Source organism: Sorex fumeus, unplaced genomic scaffold (genome assembly GCF_029834395.1).
Source record: "Sorex fumeus unplaced genomic scaffold, SorFum_2.1 ptg000044l, whole genome shotgun sequence".
Lineage (NCBI taxonomy): Eukaryota > Metazoa > Chordata > Mammalia > Eulipotyphla > Soricidae > Sorex > Sorex fumeus.
In genome coordinates, this window is record NW_026606101.1 from 66,448,936 (window position 1) to 66,469,400 (window position 20,465).

Consider the following 20,465-nt stretch of genomic DNA (forward strand, 5'->3'; position numbering starts at 1 on the left):
CTTCAATAATTTAAATTTGGAATCTGACTCAAACAACGGAACGCAATAAAATTAATTGTTCCAAGATTACGATATTGGCAAATTCAAATTATAGAATGTCAGGTCAATAGAAAAAAATCTAGTGACTTATCACTTCTAAGTAATTTGATGTGTATCCTTTTGGAGCTCAATAATATGGAATGCTTTTAAAATCAGAGACTCTTCTAGGGAGAAAGTGGCTCAGTGGTAAAATGCATTCTTTTCATGCTTAAGACCAGATTCTAATACAGGCACAGCAAACAGAAACAAAAACAAAAACACAGCCTTTAAACAGGGGTCGAAGTAGAAATGATGTTTAGACTGCATATTCTAGAACCCTCCAAGACTATTCAACCCCAGTAGAACTATGTGTTGAGATATGTGTAGAGAATTATAAACAAGGAAGTTTATTTATGGCTGGAGAGACGGTACGGGGGTGAAGGGCCTTGTCTTGCCTTCAGTGGACCCGGAACCCTGGCACTGTATGGTCACTATGCGCAGAGGCGGGAACAGCCTGTTGAGTAGCAGCAGAAGAGACCTCCCAGGCCAGTGCTGTCCTCTTACCAAATGAAAGGCAAGCTTATTTTATTTCTCTACGCCAAGAGATACAAGGAATATCATTTGCTTATAAACTAGAAAAAAATTTATAATTAGCTTCTTTGTATATCAAGTTGCCAATCTTTGCTAAGATACACTACAACTATGTTGGACTTAATCTTCTGACATAAGCAGATGTCTCAAAATTCATCATGGCCATCAAGGAAACTGTTATTTCATCTTAAACATTTTAAATTTTCCATTTGAGTATAACTTTTGGAAAACCAATTACTTCCATTCTGATTTTTCACATCCTAGTATTGAGACATGGATAACATCTCTCGAAGTCTGAAACAGCGAAACTTACCCTATCATGAAGAGTCCAGCCAACATACTTTAGGTAACTGTCATTTAGGAAGGCATCACTATACATTTTCATCCACACTCCAATTTCTTCAATACAAATGGCTCTAATTTCAGCAATAGCATCACTAGAGGAAAGAAAACAAGGTGGGGAGGAGAGCAAAACTGTTTACTTGTCAAAACAGGGATGAATTTTATACTCATTTTCAACTAGCAAACAAGTATTTCCATATAGTTAAAAAAAAAGCCCCCAATAAACTTTGTGGTTTCATTAAATTATAAACTACTAAAACCAGAGGTTGAGGAGATAGTTCAACAGGCCAAGTGCATGCTTTCCATGCAGGAGGTCTGAATTTGATCCCAGGCATGTATGAGCAATGACATGAAAAGCAACGATCATTGTATAACTGAAACCCAAGCACAAAAATTTGTAGGTCTGCAACTGCACCGCAATGGTGTTTCACTAGTAAAAATTTAAGGAAAAAAAAAAAAAACAAAGAAAAGCAATGAGCTGGGAATAGCCTCTGAGCACTGCTGGGTGTGGCTTAAATGAACAAAAACTGAAACAAGCAAATAAATACCCAATACTGGGCCCAAGAGATAGTACAATGAGTGAGATGCTTGCTTGCCTTAGATGACCAGCTCAAGTTCATTCCTAGGCACCATGTGTGGTCCACAAACATCACTGGGTGTAATACTAGAATTCCAAAAAAGCTACAAATACTCAAATGGAAGGGGGAAAATGCTTCTACAAATAACCTTATTTTAACTATTGCTCTATTTTTTGCTAAGTCAAGAAATGGTCGTTAGAGCTTTTTGTTAACCCCCAAATTTAAAAAATATACCAAATCTTCTGAGGAAATCAGAGCACTAATATCCAGTACTATTTTAGAACTCAAAATTTGTTTTTGCAAGTAATTGTGTGTTGTTCTAAGCTAGCAGAAACAATAAACTAAAAAAAATTTTTAAAACTAATAAACTTCTGGGAAAAAATTATAGAAACCAGCATTATTTGAAAATATATAATTGAGGCCAAGGCGATAGCATAGTGGATCATGCACTTGCATGAGAGGGGCACAGAATTAAAAAAAAAAACCCAATTTACAGAACCTTAAAAAAATAATTATCTAGTAAAGAAAAAAATTCATATTTATGAAAATTCAGGTTTCTGGTTCCACTGTCAGATGTTTTTCTTCACTTTGCTCTAAGCATGTAATATGTATCTACACCGAAAACTTTCCTACTCTAAAATTTTAAGTGAAACAAATACACCATTAATCATTTTGCCATACCTTTGAAAAAGAATTTAAACTCGAGATTAAAATAATTTATAGTCTGGCTTGGAAGATAGCTCAAAGCCCTAAGGTAAATGCTTTGCATGCAGGAGGTCTGGGTTCTATCCTCGGTACCATGATTCCCAGAGCAGCACTGAAGAATCCCTAAGCACAGAACCAAAGTAGCCCTCAGCACCACTGAGTATGGTCCAAAAGCTAAACCAATCTAAATGGCAAAAAGGCACATGAGAAAATGCTCTACATCATTAATCACCAGGGAGATGCAGAGCAAAACAACAATGAGATATCATCTCACACCACAGAGACTGGCCCACATTCAAAAGAACAAAAGCAACCTGTGTTGGCACGGATGTGGGGAGAAAAGGACCCTCCTTCACTGCTGGTGGGAATGCCGCAATGGTTCAGCCTTTTTGGAAAACAGTATGGATGATTTTCAAAAACTTGGAAATTGAGCTCCCATTTGACCCAGCAATACCACTCCTGGGAATATATCCCAGAGAGGCAAAAAAAAGTATAGTCGAAGTGACATCAGCACTTGTTTGTTCATTGCAGCACTGTTTACAATAGCTAGAATCTGGAAAACACCTGAGTGCCTGAGAACAGATGACTGGTTAAAGAAACTTTGGTACATCTACACAATGGAGTATTATGTAGCAGTTAGAAAAGATGAAGTCATGAAATTTACATACAAGTGGTAAAGGTAAGGTAAAGATAAAGGCCCTCCCGTTGATCATCGATTTGCTCGAGCGGGCCCAGTAACATCTCCATTGGAGACTTTGTTGTTACTGTGTCTGGCATATCAAATACTCTTGGTAGCTTGCCGGGATCTCCGAGAGGGGCGGAGGAATTGAACTCGGGTTGGCCGCGTGTAAGGCGAACGCCCTACCCGCTGTGCTATCGCTCCAGCCCTGAACCAACAAAGTCTCCAATGGAGACGTTACTGGGACCGCTCGAGCAAATACAAGTGGTACTATATGGAAATTATCATGCTAAGTGAAATGAGTCAGAAAGAGAGGGACAGATATAGAAAGACTGCATTCACCTGGGGAACATAAAATAACAAAATAGGAGGCTGACACGCAAGAATTGCCGAGATAAGCACCAGGAGGTTTACTCCATTGCTTGGAGGTCAGCTGCACATGCTAGTGGAAAAGGCAGCTCAGATAGAGAAGGGAGCACCAAATAAAGGGTGTTGGGAGGATCCTCCCAGGATGGGAGATGCATGTTGAAAGTAGACTATAGGCCGAACATGATTGCCACCCAATGCCTCTTTTGCAAACCACAGCACCCAAAAGGAGAGAGAGAACAAAAGGGAATGCCCTGCCACAAGGTGGGGTGGGATGATGGAAGGAATACTGGGAATCATTGATGGTGGAGAATGGGCACTAGTGGAGGGATGGGTACTCGATCATTGTATAACTGAAACCCAAGCACAAAAACTTGTAAGTCTACAACTGTACCTCATGGTGTTTCACTAATAAAACAAAAACAAAAAGCTAAATCAAGAAACATTAAAAATTCTTTTCTTAACAGTGAATCCTATTTTTAAGTGGAAAAAAGATGATCCTATTTTTCTTTTTAGATCAAATTTTCTCACTTACCATAGACAAAAATTTTATGGGGAAAGATATGGGGTAATTTTTTCCCCAAAAAATTTTATGGGGGAAGTCAAAGAGTTTATATGTGTGCTTTGTATGTGGGCCATTCATATTCAATCCCCAGTATTCCACTGTGAGAACCCTGAGCACCACTGGGTGTACTCCCTCACCAAAATAAGCATCAATAAAAACCAGGTTATTTGAAATCCTCCCACATAAGAAAATCACGTATAAATTATTAATCTGGTTATTACTGGATGAGATTTAGTCTTTTTTTTGGGGGGAGGGGGTCACACTCAATGATGCTCAGTAAGCACTCCTGGCTCTGCACTCAGGGATCACTCCTGGGTGGGGCCAGGGAACCATATGGGGTGCCAGAGGTAGAACCTGGATCAGCAGTGTGCAAAAGCACAATGTTATTGTTAAAACCTCTATATTATTGCGCCAGCCCTATTAGTTGGAAATTTAGTGTTAATTAGGATTTTTATTTTCTATTTGTGAAAAAACAGTTTCAACAATCTGTCATTCTCTGATATATCTGTTTCTCTTAACACCGTGGCACTGCTTAAGGATTAAAATATGAAAAACTTTCTCTTTCAAAGTCGTAACAAGTGCTCTTAAATTTTCCTATGCATATTTTCTTGCTAATAACTTACCTTCATAAAGAGATTTGTAGTGTTGACCAAATCTCTAAAGCTATAAATCTGTGTCTCCAGAAGAAGACACGGAGTTCATATCCTAACGCTATTTACTAGCTTTGTAGCTATAATCAATTTACATTTCTTTTCTTTTGCTTTCTTCACGTATAAAGTAGGGATAGCAGCTATATCCAGAACTCACAGACCTATGTAAGTGGGATCACTTAGTACAACTGAAATACTAAGAATTAGTTTGACACCTAGTAACAACCCATAAATGTCCATTATCATAATCTTTTAAGTTGTCATTAATCAACATACTGCCAATACATTATTTGAAAAAAAAGAAAAAAGCTTTATTATAATCATGTAAGGATCTGAGACTTATAATACCGAACATCAATTAAAGAATACATTTTAACATGAAAACTTTCACAATTAAAAGTTATAGAGTCCAACACAACCGAGTCTTTTGTCTGATGTATCCTTTCCTTAGTAAAAGACTATCCTTTAATTAACTATAAATCTCAACTTTATTTTTATGCTTTACCAATATGCACCATTTAAATATTTTGAAGCTATACTACCAATATCTTTTCCAACATTTACTGCAAATAATGTTTTTCAGTTTTGTATATGTGTGCGGTTTTGAGGCCACATCTGGAGGCTACTAGCTCGGTGCTCAGGGGTAATTTCCAGCAGTGCTAAAGGGACCAAGCATATAAATGACTGAGTTATATCTCCTGCTCCAGTGTTACATCCCATGAAATATTTCAGATATATTCTGTCATAGTCTCTCACTTGATATTTAAATTGTGTCCAGATTTTCGTATTATTTAACAATGAACACTGTAGTGTTTTCTGTGTACATGTGAATTTCCCTACGAGAAAGTTTTTCAAACACCATCAGTACAATCTAAAATAAATTTGGTGTGAACAAAAACATTACACCAAAACACTAAAATGCTTCACATGCAATAGGGCATGTTAAGTATGCAAGATTCTTTCTATGCTTAGAAATAAAGTGGCTAAGAGGGGGGAAAAATATATATATATATCTCTTTACTGGATATTAATAAGCTTCTCCATAAATAAAGACATCATGGGACTGGAGTGATAGTACGGAGGGTAGGACACTTGTCCTTGTATGACTGACCTGGGTTTAATCCCCCACATCCTATATGGTCTACTGAGCACCTCCAGGAATAATTCCTGAGTGCAGAGTAAGGAATACCCCTGAGCATTGCTGGCTGTGCCTCCAAAACTGTCACTGTCACTGTCCTCCCGTTGTTCATCGATTTGCTCGAGCAGGCCCAGTAACGACTACATTGGAGACTTTGTTGTTACTGTGTGTGGCATATCGAATACGTCACGGGGAGCTTGCCAGGCTCTGCCGTGCGGGCGAGATACTCTCGGTAGCTTGCCGGGCTCTCCGAGAGGGGCGGAGGAATCGAACTCGGGTCGGCCATGTTGGCTGCGTGCAAGGCAAACGCCCTACCGCTGTGCTATCGCTCACCCAACATCTAAAAACAACAAAAAACAAACAGGGCATAACACCCTCAATACTTAGTACTGTTCTATTATTATACATAAATTTTCATCTCTGTGGGCTGAATGTTCTACTCATCTTCTATAAGACTACAATCTGGGTTCAATCTTCAGCACCCTTCAAGATTCCCTGAGCCCTGCCGAGAATGATCCCTGAGTCCTGAGCATAGAGTCAGGACTAAGTCTGAAGCATATGAATGTGGGCTCCCTGCTCCCCCCTCCCCCCACTAAAAATTATTATTTTAGCTTTTATTTAGACAGGAGTAATCTCAGTGTGGATCTGAAAGTGCTCAGAGCCATCAGACCACACCCAGCAATACTGGAAGGCAGGGGTGCGTGCTGGAAAGCTGGTAGGTGCAAACTGGTCCCAGAGACTGAACTCGGTATCTCTTCTCTGCCCTATCTCCCCATTTTTTAAAAACCACACTAGAGGGGCTGGAGTGACAGTGCAGCAGGTAGGGCGTTTGCCTTGCATTCGGCCGACCCAGGTTCGATTCCCAATATCACATATGGTCCCCTGAGAACTGCCAGGAGTAATTCCTTAGTGCACAGCCAGGACTGAGCATTACCAGGTGTGACCCAAAAAGAAAAAAAAAATCAAACCAGAGTCCAAGGCAAATAGCCTGAGGACAAAATTAAATGATATGCTATACAATTAAAACTATACTAATTTTGCTAGCACAATACTAAAGTTAAAATAATATAGAGATGGCCCATATGCAGGTGCCACAGAAATTCATGAAATCTTCCACATTAAAAAAAAAAAAACTGGGGGTGTGGTGATGCCAGCAGGTCAATCTGTACCTGTGAGGCGAGTGCATCAGCAGCCTGATGGTGCCTTCAGACTTCCAGATACCCCAAAATTGCTGCTGTGCCTTTGGTCATACCCCAAAAACTTGGGGCAAGGTTTGCCAAGAAAGTAAAGGGCCAAAAGTTAGGTATGTGGGAAACACACCCACAAACCACCTCCGGGTCAGCTATATAATTCGAGGCACGGCCTCTCTGGTTCCTGATTGAACTGCTTAATGGCCATGATCCCAGAGACTCAGAACCAAATCTCGAAACCCAGCGGCTTTTGGCAAAAATGCATCCGGTCCTTGCAGTAGGTTATTGGTGCTGGGCCAACCCAGGTGGGAATAGGTTTTGTGCCTTGGCCTGTTAACCCCTGGCAGCTGCCATCCTACAGAGGCCACTGGATAGTCAGGTTTGGGCCCGCAGTGACAAGACATGCAGGGCCTCAGGGATAGGGTGGAGCCAGTCCTGTCCTCCCCACCCCAAGGAGACCCCAAGTCATCACCCATGAACGGTCTCTCTGGCTCCTGATCAAGCTGCTTAATGGCCATGATCCCAGAGACTCAGAAACAATCTCAAAACCCAGCAGCTTTTGGCAGAAATGCGTCCGGACCACACAGTAGGTTATTGTCGCTGGGCCAACCCAGGGGGGAAAGGGTGTTGTCTCTCTGCCTGCCTCCCCCTGGCGGCTCAGTGGTCATCATCCTCCAGAGGTCATTGGACAGTCAGGTTTGGGCCCGCAGTGATGAGACATTTTGGGATTCACGGATGGGGGTGGAGCCGGTCTTGTCCTCCCCACCCAAACAAGACCCCAAGTCATCACCCACGAACGGCCTCTCTGGCTCCTGATCAAGCTGCTTAACGGCCATGATCCTAGAGATTCAGAAATAAATCTCGAAATCCAATGGCTTTTGGCAGAAATGTATCCAGACCCTGCAGTAGGTTACTGTCACTGGGCCACCCCAGAGGGGAAAGGGTGCTGTCCCTCCACCTGCTCCCTCTTGGTGGCTCGGTGGCTGCCATCCCCCAGAGGCCATTGGACAGTCAGGCTTGGGTCCGCAGTGCCGAGACATGTTGGGCCTCACGGGATGGGGGTGGAGCCAGTCCTGTTCTCCCCACCCCAACGGGACCTCAAGTCATCGCTCATGAACGGCTTCTCTGGTTCCTGATCAAGCTGCTTAATGGCCATGATCCCAGAGACTCAGAAACAAATCTTCAAATCCAGCGGCTTTTGGCAGAAATGAGTCCAGACCACGCAGTAGGTTACTGTCGCCAGGCCACCGTAGGGGGGAAAGGATGTTGCCCCTCCACCTGCTTCCCCCTGGCGGCTCGGTAGCTGCCGTCCTCCAGAGGCCATTGGAGAGTCAGGTTTGGGCCTGCAGTAATGAAACATTTTGGCCTCACGGGATGGGGGTGGAGCCAGTCCTGTCCTCCCCACCCCAATGAGACCCCAAGTCATCACCCAAAAACAGCCTTTCTGGCTCCCGATCAAGCTGCTTAATGGCCATGATTCCAGAGACTCAGGAGCAAATTTTGAAACCCAGCAAGTTTTGGCAGAAATCCCTCCAGATTTAAGTGTGAAAATTTCGGAATTTCAAAATCGTGTGACCACTACTGCACCCACACAACATAATATGTTATTCATAACCAACAATAGAAAACAAATTGTCTACTGTTGCCTTTTCAGCAGATCTGAGTGTTGGGGTAAAATCTCAAATAATACTGGTGGGTTTGGTGTCAAAATATTGAATGTGATCAAAGTAGAGAGTAATGTGGAAATCATCTGCCCAACAGGTAGGGGGAGGGTGTGGGATAGGGGTATACTGGGGTTGTTGGGGGTGGAGAATGGGCACTGGTGAAGGTACAGGTGTTTCATTGTATGACCGAGACTTAGACCAAAAGCTTTGTAACTGCTCTCACAGTGATTCAATAATTATTAAAAATGAAAAAAGCCAAAAATGCCCCGCAAAAGCCGAAACTAGTGTCATTAATCACAGTAACTGCACATGTACACAGCTCAACCATTCTTCTATTATATAACCATGACTATTATCATTGCTACTGGTGCTGAGATTATTGGAGGCTAATTCTCAAGGATCAAAAACAAAAAGTTTATTACTATGTTTAGTAAGGAAATAAAGTCAAAATCCTATTTTATATTTTAGAGTTTGTTCTTTTTTTTTTGCTTTCTGGGTCACACCCAGCGATGTACAGGGGTTACTCCTGGCTCTGCACTCAGGAATTTCCCCTGGCAGTGCTCAGGGGACCATATGGGATGCTGGGAATCGAACCCGGGTTGGCTGCGTGCAAGGCAAACGCCCTACCCGCTGTGCTATCTCTCCAGCCCCCAGTTTGTTCTTATTTGTTCTTTTCGACATAGAGGCTACAACTAGTGATACTCAAGGTTACTGTCAGCAGTGCCTCCACATGCAAAGCATGTGCACGAGTCCTCTGAGTTATCTACCCAGTTCCCAAATCCTTCATAAACAACTCTAAATCTAAGCCGATTTTCTAATGACTTTTTTACTCACCTACTAGATTCCTAAAAATTTATGTTTTTGGGATATAGCCTTTCTGTGTACACTGCCAATATTTTGGTATTAGCCCGTGCTCTTGGAATCCCAATTGTTACCTACTTCAGAGTTCAGACTTTTTGTTATTGTCTTTTGTTTTTATACTTTCAGAGGCTACTACTGGGTCAATGTTTAGGGGTCATTCCCAATGGTGCTCAGGGTGAAAGAAACCCAACCCAGGCCTCCAGCATGCAAAGCATGTACTCCAGTCCATGGAACGCTCTCCAGTCCCAGATGCCAGTCTTAAGCCACATACCGTAAATTAAAAAATGTAATTATCTTTTTGAGCTCCACATTTTGGACTAGGTCCAACAATGGCTACGCTGTCACAAATTCCTAGATAATTTATCTCCTTTTGTGTTATGAAACCCCAATCTACTATGTCTACTGACACTGACCAGCTAATCATTCTCTACATGTAATCACAGATTATAGCATAAAATTACAGCTTCTTTGTGCAGGTTTTGAAACTTGTTCAAAGCCTTTATTATGGCCTCGTTGGAGACCAATTCTTACTTTAAGTGCAGGGAATTTAGTAAATTGTTTCTAACACATATAATATTTAAAAAATGACTGGTTTTGACTTGATACTGTATCAAGTATTTGATCCAAATATATCAAATATTTGATTCTTGATCATCAAAAAGGACACTATTTTGTTCTACAGGGAATTTTGCTGTAGTAATTGTTCAGGGGTTACTTAGTATCTGCTTGTCTTTGATGTGGCTGATGCTGGTTCAATCCCAGCTACCACATAGCTACCCTGAGCACAGAACCAGAAGTAAGCCTGAGTACCATCAGCTGTGGCCCACCACTTTCCCTCCCCAATCAAATTTTTAAAAAAGGGGAAGAACTGTCTCGACAGGGTTGTGGGGAGGATGAGGAAAAAAATTTTTTTAAAGAAGGGGATTCTAAGGAAGCCCAGGAATCAGAAGGGGAGGCATAAGAAAGCATTAGGTTGGAATGCAAGGAGTAGGACAGATACAGAGGCAAAAGGAGAGAGAACAGGATTGGCTAGGAAGAAGAAAGAAAACAGGGACAGGGGAAAAAACTGGGGAACAGCTGTGAAATTAGGAAGAACAGAATAGGAGGTGGAACAGTAACAAAGAAAATGGAGGCATGCTGCCTGGAGAGGCAGAAGTGAGAAGACTAGGGAGCAGAAAGGAGAGCAGTAGGTTTGGCGAGTACCCAGTACATAAAGAGTGGCTGGAGTTTGTTCCCAACTCTCTCCAGCCCCACTGCCCTGCAGGCCTGAAGGGACACTTCCTCCTATCCCTAGTCTCTCAGCAGGGACCTCACAAATTTTAATTAAAAGTTTTTCATATTAACCTTATATATTCTTTTTTAGAAAACAAATGCACTGAATTAAAATGCCTGCAGTACAAAATTTGGAGAATAACTCCTGGATGTTTTGACATTTACAATTATTTTTCAGGGACAAGGAATCTGAGAATAGCTCTAGAGTGAGACATGATTATGGGTGCCAACCTGGTTCCACATAATGAATTCATGCCTCAAAATATTTCTTCCTATTTGGCTTAAAAATTACATTTTCCTTTAACAGATAATTATATAGCATTTAAAAATAAAGCCTAAAAAAAGAATGTAACTTTTTTGTAAGGAGTTACTAAAAAGTCAAACTGCTATATTGTAAGTAAGAATTAGAAATCATAATTATAAAAAAGGTAACTAAGATGCAAATTTCAAGATTATCAGGATCTTGAAAACAGAAACACTGCAAAATAAATGATGGAGAGGAGTGGAAGTGGTATAGAAAGTCTTCTGAGAAGCAACAATGTTTAAGTATGTATTAGAAAAAGCTGTATAGGGGCTGGAGTGATAGTACAGCAGGTAGGGTGTTTGCCTTGCACGCAGCCGACCCGGGTTCAATTCTCAGCACTGCCAGGAGTAATTCCTGAGTGCAGAGCCAGGAATAAGCCCTGAGCATCACCGGGTGTGACCCAAAAAGCAAAAATAAAAGGTAAAAGGCCCTCCCGTTGATCGTCGATTTGCTCGAGCGGGCCCAGTAACGTCTCCATTGGAGACTTTGTTGTTACTGTGTCTGGCATATCGAATACTCTCGGTAGCTTGCCGGGCTCTCCGAGAGGGGCGGAGGAATCGAACTCGGGTCGGCCATGTTGGCCGCGTGTAAGGCGAACGCCCTACCCGCTGTGCTATCGCTCCAGCCCTAGAGCTACAGTGTAATTTTTTTTAAAAATAAAGTGCTTAGGGGCTGGAGCAATAATAGTACAGCAGTAAGGGCATTGCATGTGGCCGACTCGGGTTCGATTCTCAGTATCCCATATGGTCCCCTGAGCACCGCCAGGGGTAATTCCTGAGTGCAGAGCCAGGAGTAACCCCTGGGCATTGCTGGGTATGACCCAAAAAGGAAAAAAATGTGCTTAACAAAATTTTGATTAGAAAATGAAAAACAATGCCAAAAAAGAAATTGCAAAATCAACTAAAGATCTTAACCTATTTTGGATATTTGATCCCAGAAAACACAGGCAAAACAATAGGTGAAACTGGCTTTAGTTAAGTCTTTTAAAACTCAGCAAAGACCAAAGCAAAGCTAAACCAATAAACATCAAAGTAAAAAGTTTCCATAGGGCAAAAGAAACCTAGTAACCCACACAAAAAACCCTACTTTATCTAATATTGAGAAAGTAGGGGCTGGAGAGATAGCACGGCGGGTAGGGCTTTTGCCTTGCACGTGGCTGACCCAAGTTCTATTCCCAGCATCCCATATGGTCCCTTGAGCACTGCCAGGAGTAACTCCTGCGTACAGAGCCAGGAGTAACCCCTGTGCATCGCCAGGTGTGACCCAAAAAGAAAAAAAAAAAAAGAGGAGAAAGTAGTCAACAAATGGCTGAGATAAGATAGTCAAGGAATTTACAGGATTGTGCAACAAGAAACCCCCATGAAAAAATGCAAAGATATGAACAGACTCTTAAGAAGAAAAAGAAAGCTGATTATCGCTGATTATCAGGGAAAAACAAATCAAAATAAGAGTAAGATACTACCTGACACCTGTCAGAATGTAAAAATGGAATATTTCAAAGAGCAGAAAGTATAAATACAGGGGCTGGAGTGACAGCACAGAGGGTAGGGCGTTTGCCTTGCATGCAGCCAACCTGGGTTTGATTCCCAGCATCCCATATGGTCCCCCAACACTGCCAGGAGTAATTCTTGAGTGCAGAAACAGGAGTAACCCCTGAACATGTCTGGGTGTGACCCAAAACGCAAAATGCAAAAAAAAAAAAAAAACCCCAAGTACTGAAGGGAAAGTGAAGAGAAGTGAACCCTCAATCAATTGTTGGTGGAAAACATTCTAGCCCATCCTCTCAATGCAACATTTCACTATAATCACAAATGAATGAGATCAGTGGTGGTTTACTCACTCTCCTTTTATGTTGCTTTGCCTCCAGTTCAATACATGTCCCAACAAGCCAGATCTCTCTCTCTCTCTCTCTCTCTCTCTCTCTCTCTCTCTCTCTCACACACACACACACACAACTGGTTCAGCCCTTCTGGAAAACAGTGTGGATGATTCTCAAAAAATTAGAAATCAAGTTCCCATTTGACCCAGCAATACCACTCCTGGGAATATATCCCAGAGAGGCAAAAAAGTCTAGTTGAAGTGACATCTGCACTTGTTTGTTCACTGCAGCACTCTTTACAATAGCCAGAATATGGGAAAAACCTGAGTGTCCAAGAACAGATGACTGGTTAAAGAAACTTTGGTACATCTGCACAATGGAGTACTATGTAGCTGTTAAAAAAGATGAAGTCATGAAATTTACATACAAATGGTATTACATGGAAAGTATCATGTTAAGCGAAAGGAGTCAGAAAGAGAGGGATAGACATAGCAAGATTGCATTCATCTGGGGAACATAAAGTAACAAAATAGGAGACTAACACCCAACAATGGCCGAGATTAGTACAGGAGTTTTGCTCCATGGCTTGGAGGCCAGCCACATACTCTAGGGGAAAAGGGAGCTCAAATAGAGAAAGGAGCACCAAACAAAGCGTATTGGGAGGATCCTCCCAGGATGGGAGAAACATGCTGAAAGTAGACTACAGACCAAACATGATTGCCACTCAATGCCTCTTTTGCAAACCACAACACCCAAAAGGAGAGAGAGAACAAAAGGGAACGCCCTGCCACAGAGGCAGGGTGGGACGGGGGGATGGGAGGTGGGAGGGATACTGGGACCCGTGGTGGTGGAAAAATGGGTACTGGTGGAGGGATGGGTGTTTGATCATTGTACGATTGAAACCCAAGCACAAAAATTTGTAAATCTACAACTGTACCTCATGGTTTTTCACTAACAAAAATTAAAAAAAAAATGTAAATGATGGAGAATGGACACTGGTGGAGGGATGGTACTGTATCATTGTATAACTGAAACCCAAGCACAAAAATTTGTAAGTCTACAATTGTACCTCATGGTGTTTCACTAATAAAAATTAAAAAAAAAATCTGTGCTTCTCATTTATACATCTAGATGAATATAAAGAAGAGTGGCATTGCCAGGCTCATTGCGGGAAGACAATGAAGAAAGCTTAAGCAACACCAATCAGCTTAGTAAATCCTCAATGTCTTTAGGAACACCACTAATAGATATAGCTAATCAATCATCATAAACTGACTTTTGTGATCTATTTTCTGGTGATTTCATTTGTCGTTTGTAGCAAGCACTACGAAGTGAAATTGTGATGTGGCTGCCTAAAGGAGCAGGCTGGGGGGTGGGAGTGAAAGGACACTGGTGGAGGGGTAGGTCACAACAGTGCTAAGATTCGTGTTCGAAAACTGCATGCCTGAAACAAAAGTATTATGAACAGTACAAAGTAAACTTTGTAAATCACGATGCTATAAAAACTTTAATAATAAAAATGAGTGGCATTACAAAGGTGTTCTATTATCTGCAGTGGTAATTTTTTTTTTCTCCCTTTTTGGGTCACACATGGTGATGCACAGGGGTTACTCCTGGCTCTGCACTCAGGAATTACCCCTAGTGGTGCTCAGGGGACCACATGGGATGCTGGGAACCGAAGCCGGGTCAGCTGTGTGCAAGGCAAACACCCTAACCACTGTGCTACTGCTCCAGCCCCCCGGCAGTGGTAATTTTTAATGTTTACTTCTGTCACTGTTCAAAGGCATATTTAGAAGATATTGGTTAACAGAACTATGGAAGATGAATAGTACACAGTAGATAGTCGAAAACTAATTTTTTTTTCTTTTTGGGCCACACCTGGCGATGCTCAGGGGTTACTTCTGGCTCATGCACTCAGGAATTAGTCCTGGAGGTGCTCAGGGGACCATATGGGATGCTGGGAATTGAACCCAGGTTGGCCGCGTGCAAGGCAAACGCACTCCCCACTGTGCTATTGCTCCAGCCCAGAAGCTAAATTTTTGAAATATAAAACAACAGTGTTTTATTAAGGCCATGCTAATTAAAATCTTTAATACATACATATTCTATTACTGTATTTGGCATGTCGAATACATCACGGGTAGCTTTCCAGGCTCTGCTGTGCGGGTGAGAAAGCTTGCCAGGCTCTCCGAGCGGGGCGGAGGAATCAAACTAGTCCTCCACCCAGATCCTCCATATTCCAGTAGGCAGGGGTCACACCCACCAACTGGCCCCCTGGCGCCGTGTAATCCCATCAACAGCCAAGACCCAGAAACTATAAAACCCAGATCCTGGAAGCAGAGTCTGGCAAAAACTGTGGCGTACCCAATATGCCAAATACCAATAACAAAGATGGGTCTCATTCTCCTAACCCTGAAAGAGCCTTGAATATGGCACATTTTCAAAAATCTCAGGGTAGGACGAAGGAGACGCTACTGGGGCCTGCTCGAGGCAACTGACGAACAACTGGATGGTCGTGATTCCACTAGTAAAAACCAAGACAAAGATTTTTTAATCAGGATATATTTTAAATGTGGAATTATGTGGCAAGGGTACAATTTCCTCCATAATAATAAGACAAGAGAACAAGTATTACAGACTTGATCTTTTTTTCCACTTATGAACTCCTTAAAACGTCTCAGTCCAGAGCTGGAGCAATAGCACAGCAGGTAGGGCGTTTAACTTGCACGCAGCAGACCCGGGTTCGATTCCCAGCATCCCACATGGTCCCCTGAGCACCGCCAGGGGCAATTCCTGAATACAGAGCCAGGAGTAACCCCTGTGCATTGCCTGGTGTGACCCAAAAATAGAAAAAAAGATAAAAGATAAAGATAAAGGCCCTCCCGTTGTTCATCGATTTGCTCGAGCGGGCCCAGTAACCTCTCCATTGGAGACTTTTGTTGTTACTGTGTCTGGCATATCGAATACGTCACGGGGAGCTTGCCAGGCTCTGCGGTGCGGGCGAGATACTCTCGGTAGCTTGCCGAGCTCTCCGAGAGGGGCGGAGGAATCGAACTCGGGTCGGCCATGTTGGCTGCGTGCAAGGCAAACGCCCTACCGCTGTGCTATCGCTCCAGCCCAGAAAAAAAAGGAAAACAAAAAAAAACTTCTCTCAATCCTAAAGTTCTCATGAACTTTGTTTAATGTCAAACCTGGTCCAGTTATGGACGGGGCAAAGAGCAAATACCCATGCTCTCTCGAAAGATTCCTAAAGATTATCATATAGATCCTGAAGAGAAGATGGAAGTTATTTAACCATATTCTCTCAAAGTATTACATGTAACAAACTATACTTACCCCCACTTCTCTCCAGGATTCATTAAATAACTGACATCTGGATAGTCTCGAAAGGGACCTGACCCACTCTCCATATTTTAACTTCTCACATACTTGCCAAACCAGCCCTATATGAATCCTATAGACAAACTGAGGGTAAGATGGTTTTGAATGATTATAAACAGATCTCAGTTAACTCAGTTGACTAAGCCTGCATAGCCCAAATGCTTCCGATCAAACCTTATCCGTCCAGTAACTGAATTTCAAGCAACAAACAACTGAACTTCAGTAACAATTTCATGATGGCTACATTACTTTTTTTTATCCAAAGTGCTTTCCACATCTACAAAGCAAAACAAATGACCACAAGAAGGCATACATTATTTAAGTAAAGAATCTACCATGATTTTAAGTTCCTTACCGGTATCTATGAACAAATATACCCTTAAAAATAGAGTTCATCATATTTTCAATTTCATCCTGATTTTCTTGCAGCTGAAATTAAAAAAAAACACATTAAAGTACTGATTTTTATTAAAATTATAGCTCCAATTTTTGAAAATTTCTTTTATTAAGTCATTAAATGAATACAACTTATAGAATGACATAAAATTAGTTTCAGGTATGCAAGATAATGATACCTGCAAACAATGCAAAATGGTCAGCATTGTCTATTTAACATACATGAAAACAGGTCTACAAAAAATTTTCTCTTGTGATGGAAACTTTCCAAGTCTACTCTTCTCAATACTACAGCACTATTAACTATAGTACTATTAATGACTCTCTATGACATATTTCCCCATCACATCTGTCTGGCAACCGCCAATCTGTTTCTGTAACTGAGCTCAGTTTTTTAGTTGTTGTTGTTATTTTAGAGTCTATGTAAGAAACGGGACTTTTGCTTCTCTCTTATTTTAACATACTGCTATTGATTTATGAAAATGTATTATTTAGCCACTCACTCAGATGGCCAGCATTATTTCCCATGCACACTGGTCTTATCTCCCAAAGACCTTGTCATTTTCTAGTAGTATCTCCTGAGCAAAAGAAGAGCTATCAGAGTGTACTTAGGTTTTGTGTACACTTAGAAAAAAATGCTCCTGGGATGAACAAAAGCTCATATATATTATTTATATATATAATATATATATGAAAGGTATGAAGAATATCTTGTGCTCTATCAATCTCTTCTGACTATTAGTGAGAAAATGGACTCCTTGAGTTGTGCATTTCTAGAATGTTAACTGAACTTGAGGAGTGGGTCCTGGGACTCTCTCGTTTCTTAGTCAGCACATAAATAAAAATCTTATTATGATCATGATGATGACTCTACGCATACTACTTGGAAATGAGACCAGGAATCTTGACAGACTTTCAGGTTCATCCAAGTTGTCACAAATAGCAACATTTCATTCTTTATATAAAAGCATTTTATTACATAACTTTATCTGTGTACATACACACATATTTTATGTATTCACCCCCTTATGAACACAAGCTGTTTCCATTAGTTACTACAAAGAATAAACAAAGAAGTGCAGCTATAGGTTTGAATTAAGAGTTTCCATTTCTGGGGTTGTAGAGATAGTATAGTGTGTAGGGTAACTGCTGATCCAACCAACATGGTTTGGATCCCAGGCAATCCATATGATCCCCTGAGCTGGTCAGGAGTGATTACTGAGTGCAGAGTCTGGAGTAAGTCCCGAGCACTGCCACATACGGGGAAAAAAAAACCCTCTTGTTAAATATCAAGAAGTGGAATTACTAGATCCTATGATAGATCTATTTTCATTATTATGAATCACCACCATACTGTCTTCAATAGTGGTTTTATCAATGTACATTCCCACCAATGGGTACAGTTTTCCTAACATCCTAATTAATACTTGTAATTTTTCATCTTTGTTATAAATCACTTAACAAGTGTTAGGTGACATGTCATTGTGGTTTGCATTTGCATATCATTTTCCTTATGACAAATGATACTGAGTATATTGAGTTCATGTGACAGCTGACCATCTGTGTATCTGTCTTATTTAGAAAAAAAAAATCTGGTCAAGTCCTCCATTCACTATTTAAACAAGATAGTTTTCAGTTTTCTGCCACTGAGTTGTATCAGTTCTTTAATTTTTAAATATTTTTAGCTGCATATGTGATTTGCAAATATTTTCACTCATTTCATAGGCTGCCTTTTCATTTTGCCTTTGTTGTACAAACCTTTGATCTTTTTTAGCACCATATATTTGTTTTTACTTTTGGGGTAAAAAAAAAAAAACCATCACCAAGAATGCCAGGGAATTGACCACCTACATTTTCTAGGGGTTGTAGGGTTTCTGCCCTTATGTTCAAGTCTTTATTTTCATTTTTTTTCTTTTTGGGTCACACCTGGCAATGCACAGGGATTACTGCTGGCCCTGGTCTGAGGAATTACTCGTGGCAGTGCTCAGGAGACCATATGGGATGCTGGGGATTGAATCCGGGTCGGCTGCGTCCAAGGCAAACGCCCGACCCACTACACTATTGCCCCAGTTCCAGGTTCAAGTCTTTAACACAGAATTTCTCCAAAACAATTATATTGAAGATATTTTCTTTAAATTGTACTCAACTAGTTTACTATAAACTAAATGACCATACAAGCATCGGTTTATTTCTGGACTTTCCATTCTGATCGAGCGATCTATATGTCTTTTTATGCCAACATTATGTTTTTCTGATTACCAGAGACTTAATAAAAGGTTTAAAAATAAGTAGTGTGTCTCCGGTTTGGTTTTTCTTTTTTAAGTCTGCTTTGGTTACAATTGTTAATTTCTAGTTATTCTCATTCTGAGTAACTTTTTCTAACTTACTATACTGTACAACAGATGGCTGAAATTTAACAGGATTATATCTGGACCTGACACACATATTAAGACAAGTTGCAAAAATAAAAAGAGAGGCACAAAATAATTTTTCATCAGACATCATTGATAGAATGAAGTACTAAATACAGCAAAAAAGTTATTTCAAACAGCACAACTAAAAATTGAGCTTATTCATCATTCAGAATAAAATCACAATCAATAAGAGAATTCTAACTTTTCCTGGATTAACACTTAGGAAAATGTTTCCCTTGGGCTGGAGCGATAGCACAGCGGGTAGGGCGTTTGCCTTGCACGCAGCCGACCCAAGTTCGATTCCCAGCATCCCATATGGTCTCCTGAGCACTGCCATGAGTAATTCCTGAGTGCATGAGCCAGGAGTAACCCCTGTGCATCGCCAGGTGTGACCCAAAAAGAAAAAGAAAAAAAAAAGTTCGCCTTTACTGTAAAAATGTGACAATAAAATTACTTCAGTTTTATACTTTCACTGTATGCTTTGTTTTAGGATTTACTGAAGTAAACTCGGAACTGCCTTAGAGTGGATCCTTGAAATTATGGCAATTTTCTAAAAAGTTGTGCTGCGGGCTGGAGACAATATTGCAGGTAGAGAATTTGCTGTAAATGTGGCCAACCCCATATGGGGCCCAGAGCCTGCCAGCAATACTCCCTGAGTGAAGAGCCAGGAGTCAGCCCTGGTATCATCAGGCGTGGCCCCAAAATAACAGCAAAAAACTTATTTGTTGTATTTAGTATATAAAAATAGGGGTAGGAAGAATACAAAAGGGGGCAAGGCTTGCCTTGCATGTTTAATCCTTGGCACCCCAGATAGTCTTCTGATAATCTACCAGATGATCCCTGAGTACTGTGTGGCCCCCAAAACCAAAATAACAATAACATTAGTATAACTTGTTTTAAGTCACACCTGATGGTGCTTGGGGACCATATGTAGTGTGAGGAATCAAGCTAGATTAGGGTAACACTTACAAAAAATTATTTCTATGAGACATACAGTGTGATGAACAGCACTTACTAAAACATAGTTACAAAACTGATTCCATAATATCTCAAGTAAGTGTATGTTCTAAATAAAAAATAACATATGCTAGAGTTTTAATCCCCAATATCTCAAATCATTTGAAACTAGGACAGTGGCAGTAAGGTAAAATGTGGTCGTACTGGAATAGGAAGTGTGACCAACCCAATATGATTAGTGTTTTGCAAAAGAAAAAATTTAGATACAGACTCACATACAAGGAAAACTGTGTAATGAGACTAAAAGTATCTTGCCCTCTATTTTATAAAGCTGCTGACAATGTATTTATTAAGTCACTTTCAACACTATTATGAATATTCCATTGTAAAACTGGGACCAGTTTTATTCATCAAAATTCCTTATCTATCAGCTAACTATAATCTTGTTTTGTTTTTCTTTTTCTTTTTTTTCTTTTCTTTTAGGATGGGTCTGTGATACTCAGCTGGCCCCCAGTTCTGACATTAGTACTTAATGTTCTTCCTGAGTCTAGAGCCTGACAGGGTTATCTAACTAG

General features: G+C 40.8%; 1 protein-coding gene across 2 annotated transcripts in view; it reads right to left on the reverse strand.

The window, feature by feature from the left end:
- Window positions 1–20,465, reverse strand: part of STAG1 (STAG1 cohesin complex component) — a 354,244-nt gene that overhangs the window by 113,584 nt on the left and 220,195 nt on the right. For both annotated transcript variants that reach the window (XM_056121608.1, XM_056121609.1), the window contains 2 exons: window positions 16,479–16,552; window positions 923–1,046 (listed from right to left, as the gene is read on the reverse strand). In XM_056121608.1, the coding sequence (XP_055977583.1) occupies window positions 923–1,046; window positions 16,479–16,552 (198 nt within the window). The remainder of the gene's footprint in view (window positions 1–922; window positions 1,047–16,478; window positions 16,553–20,465) is intronic.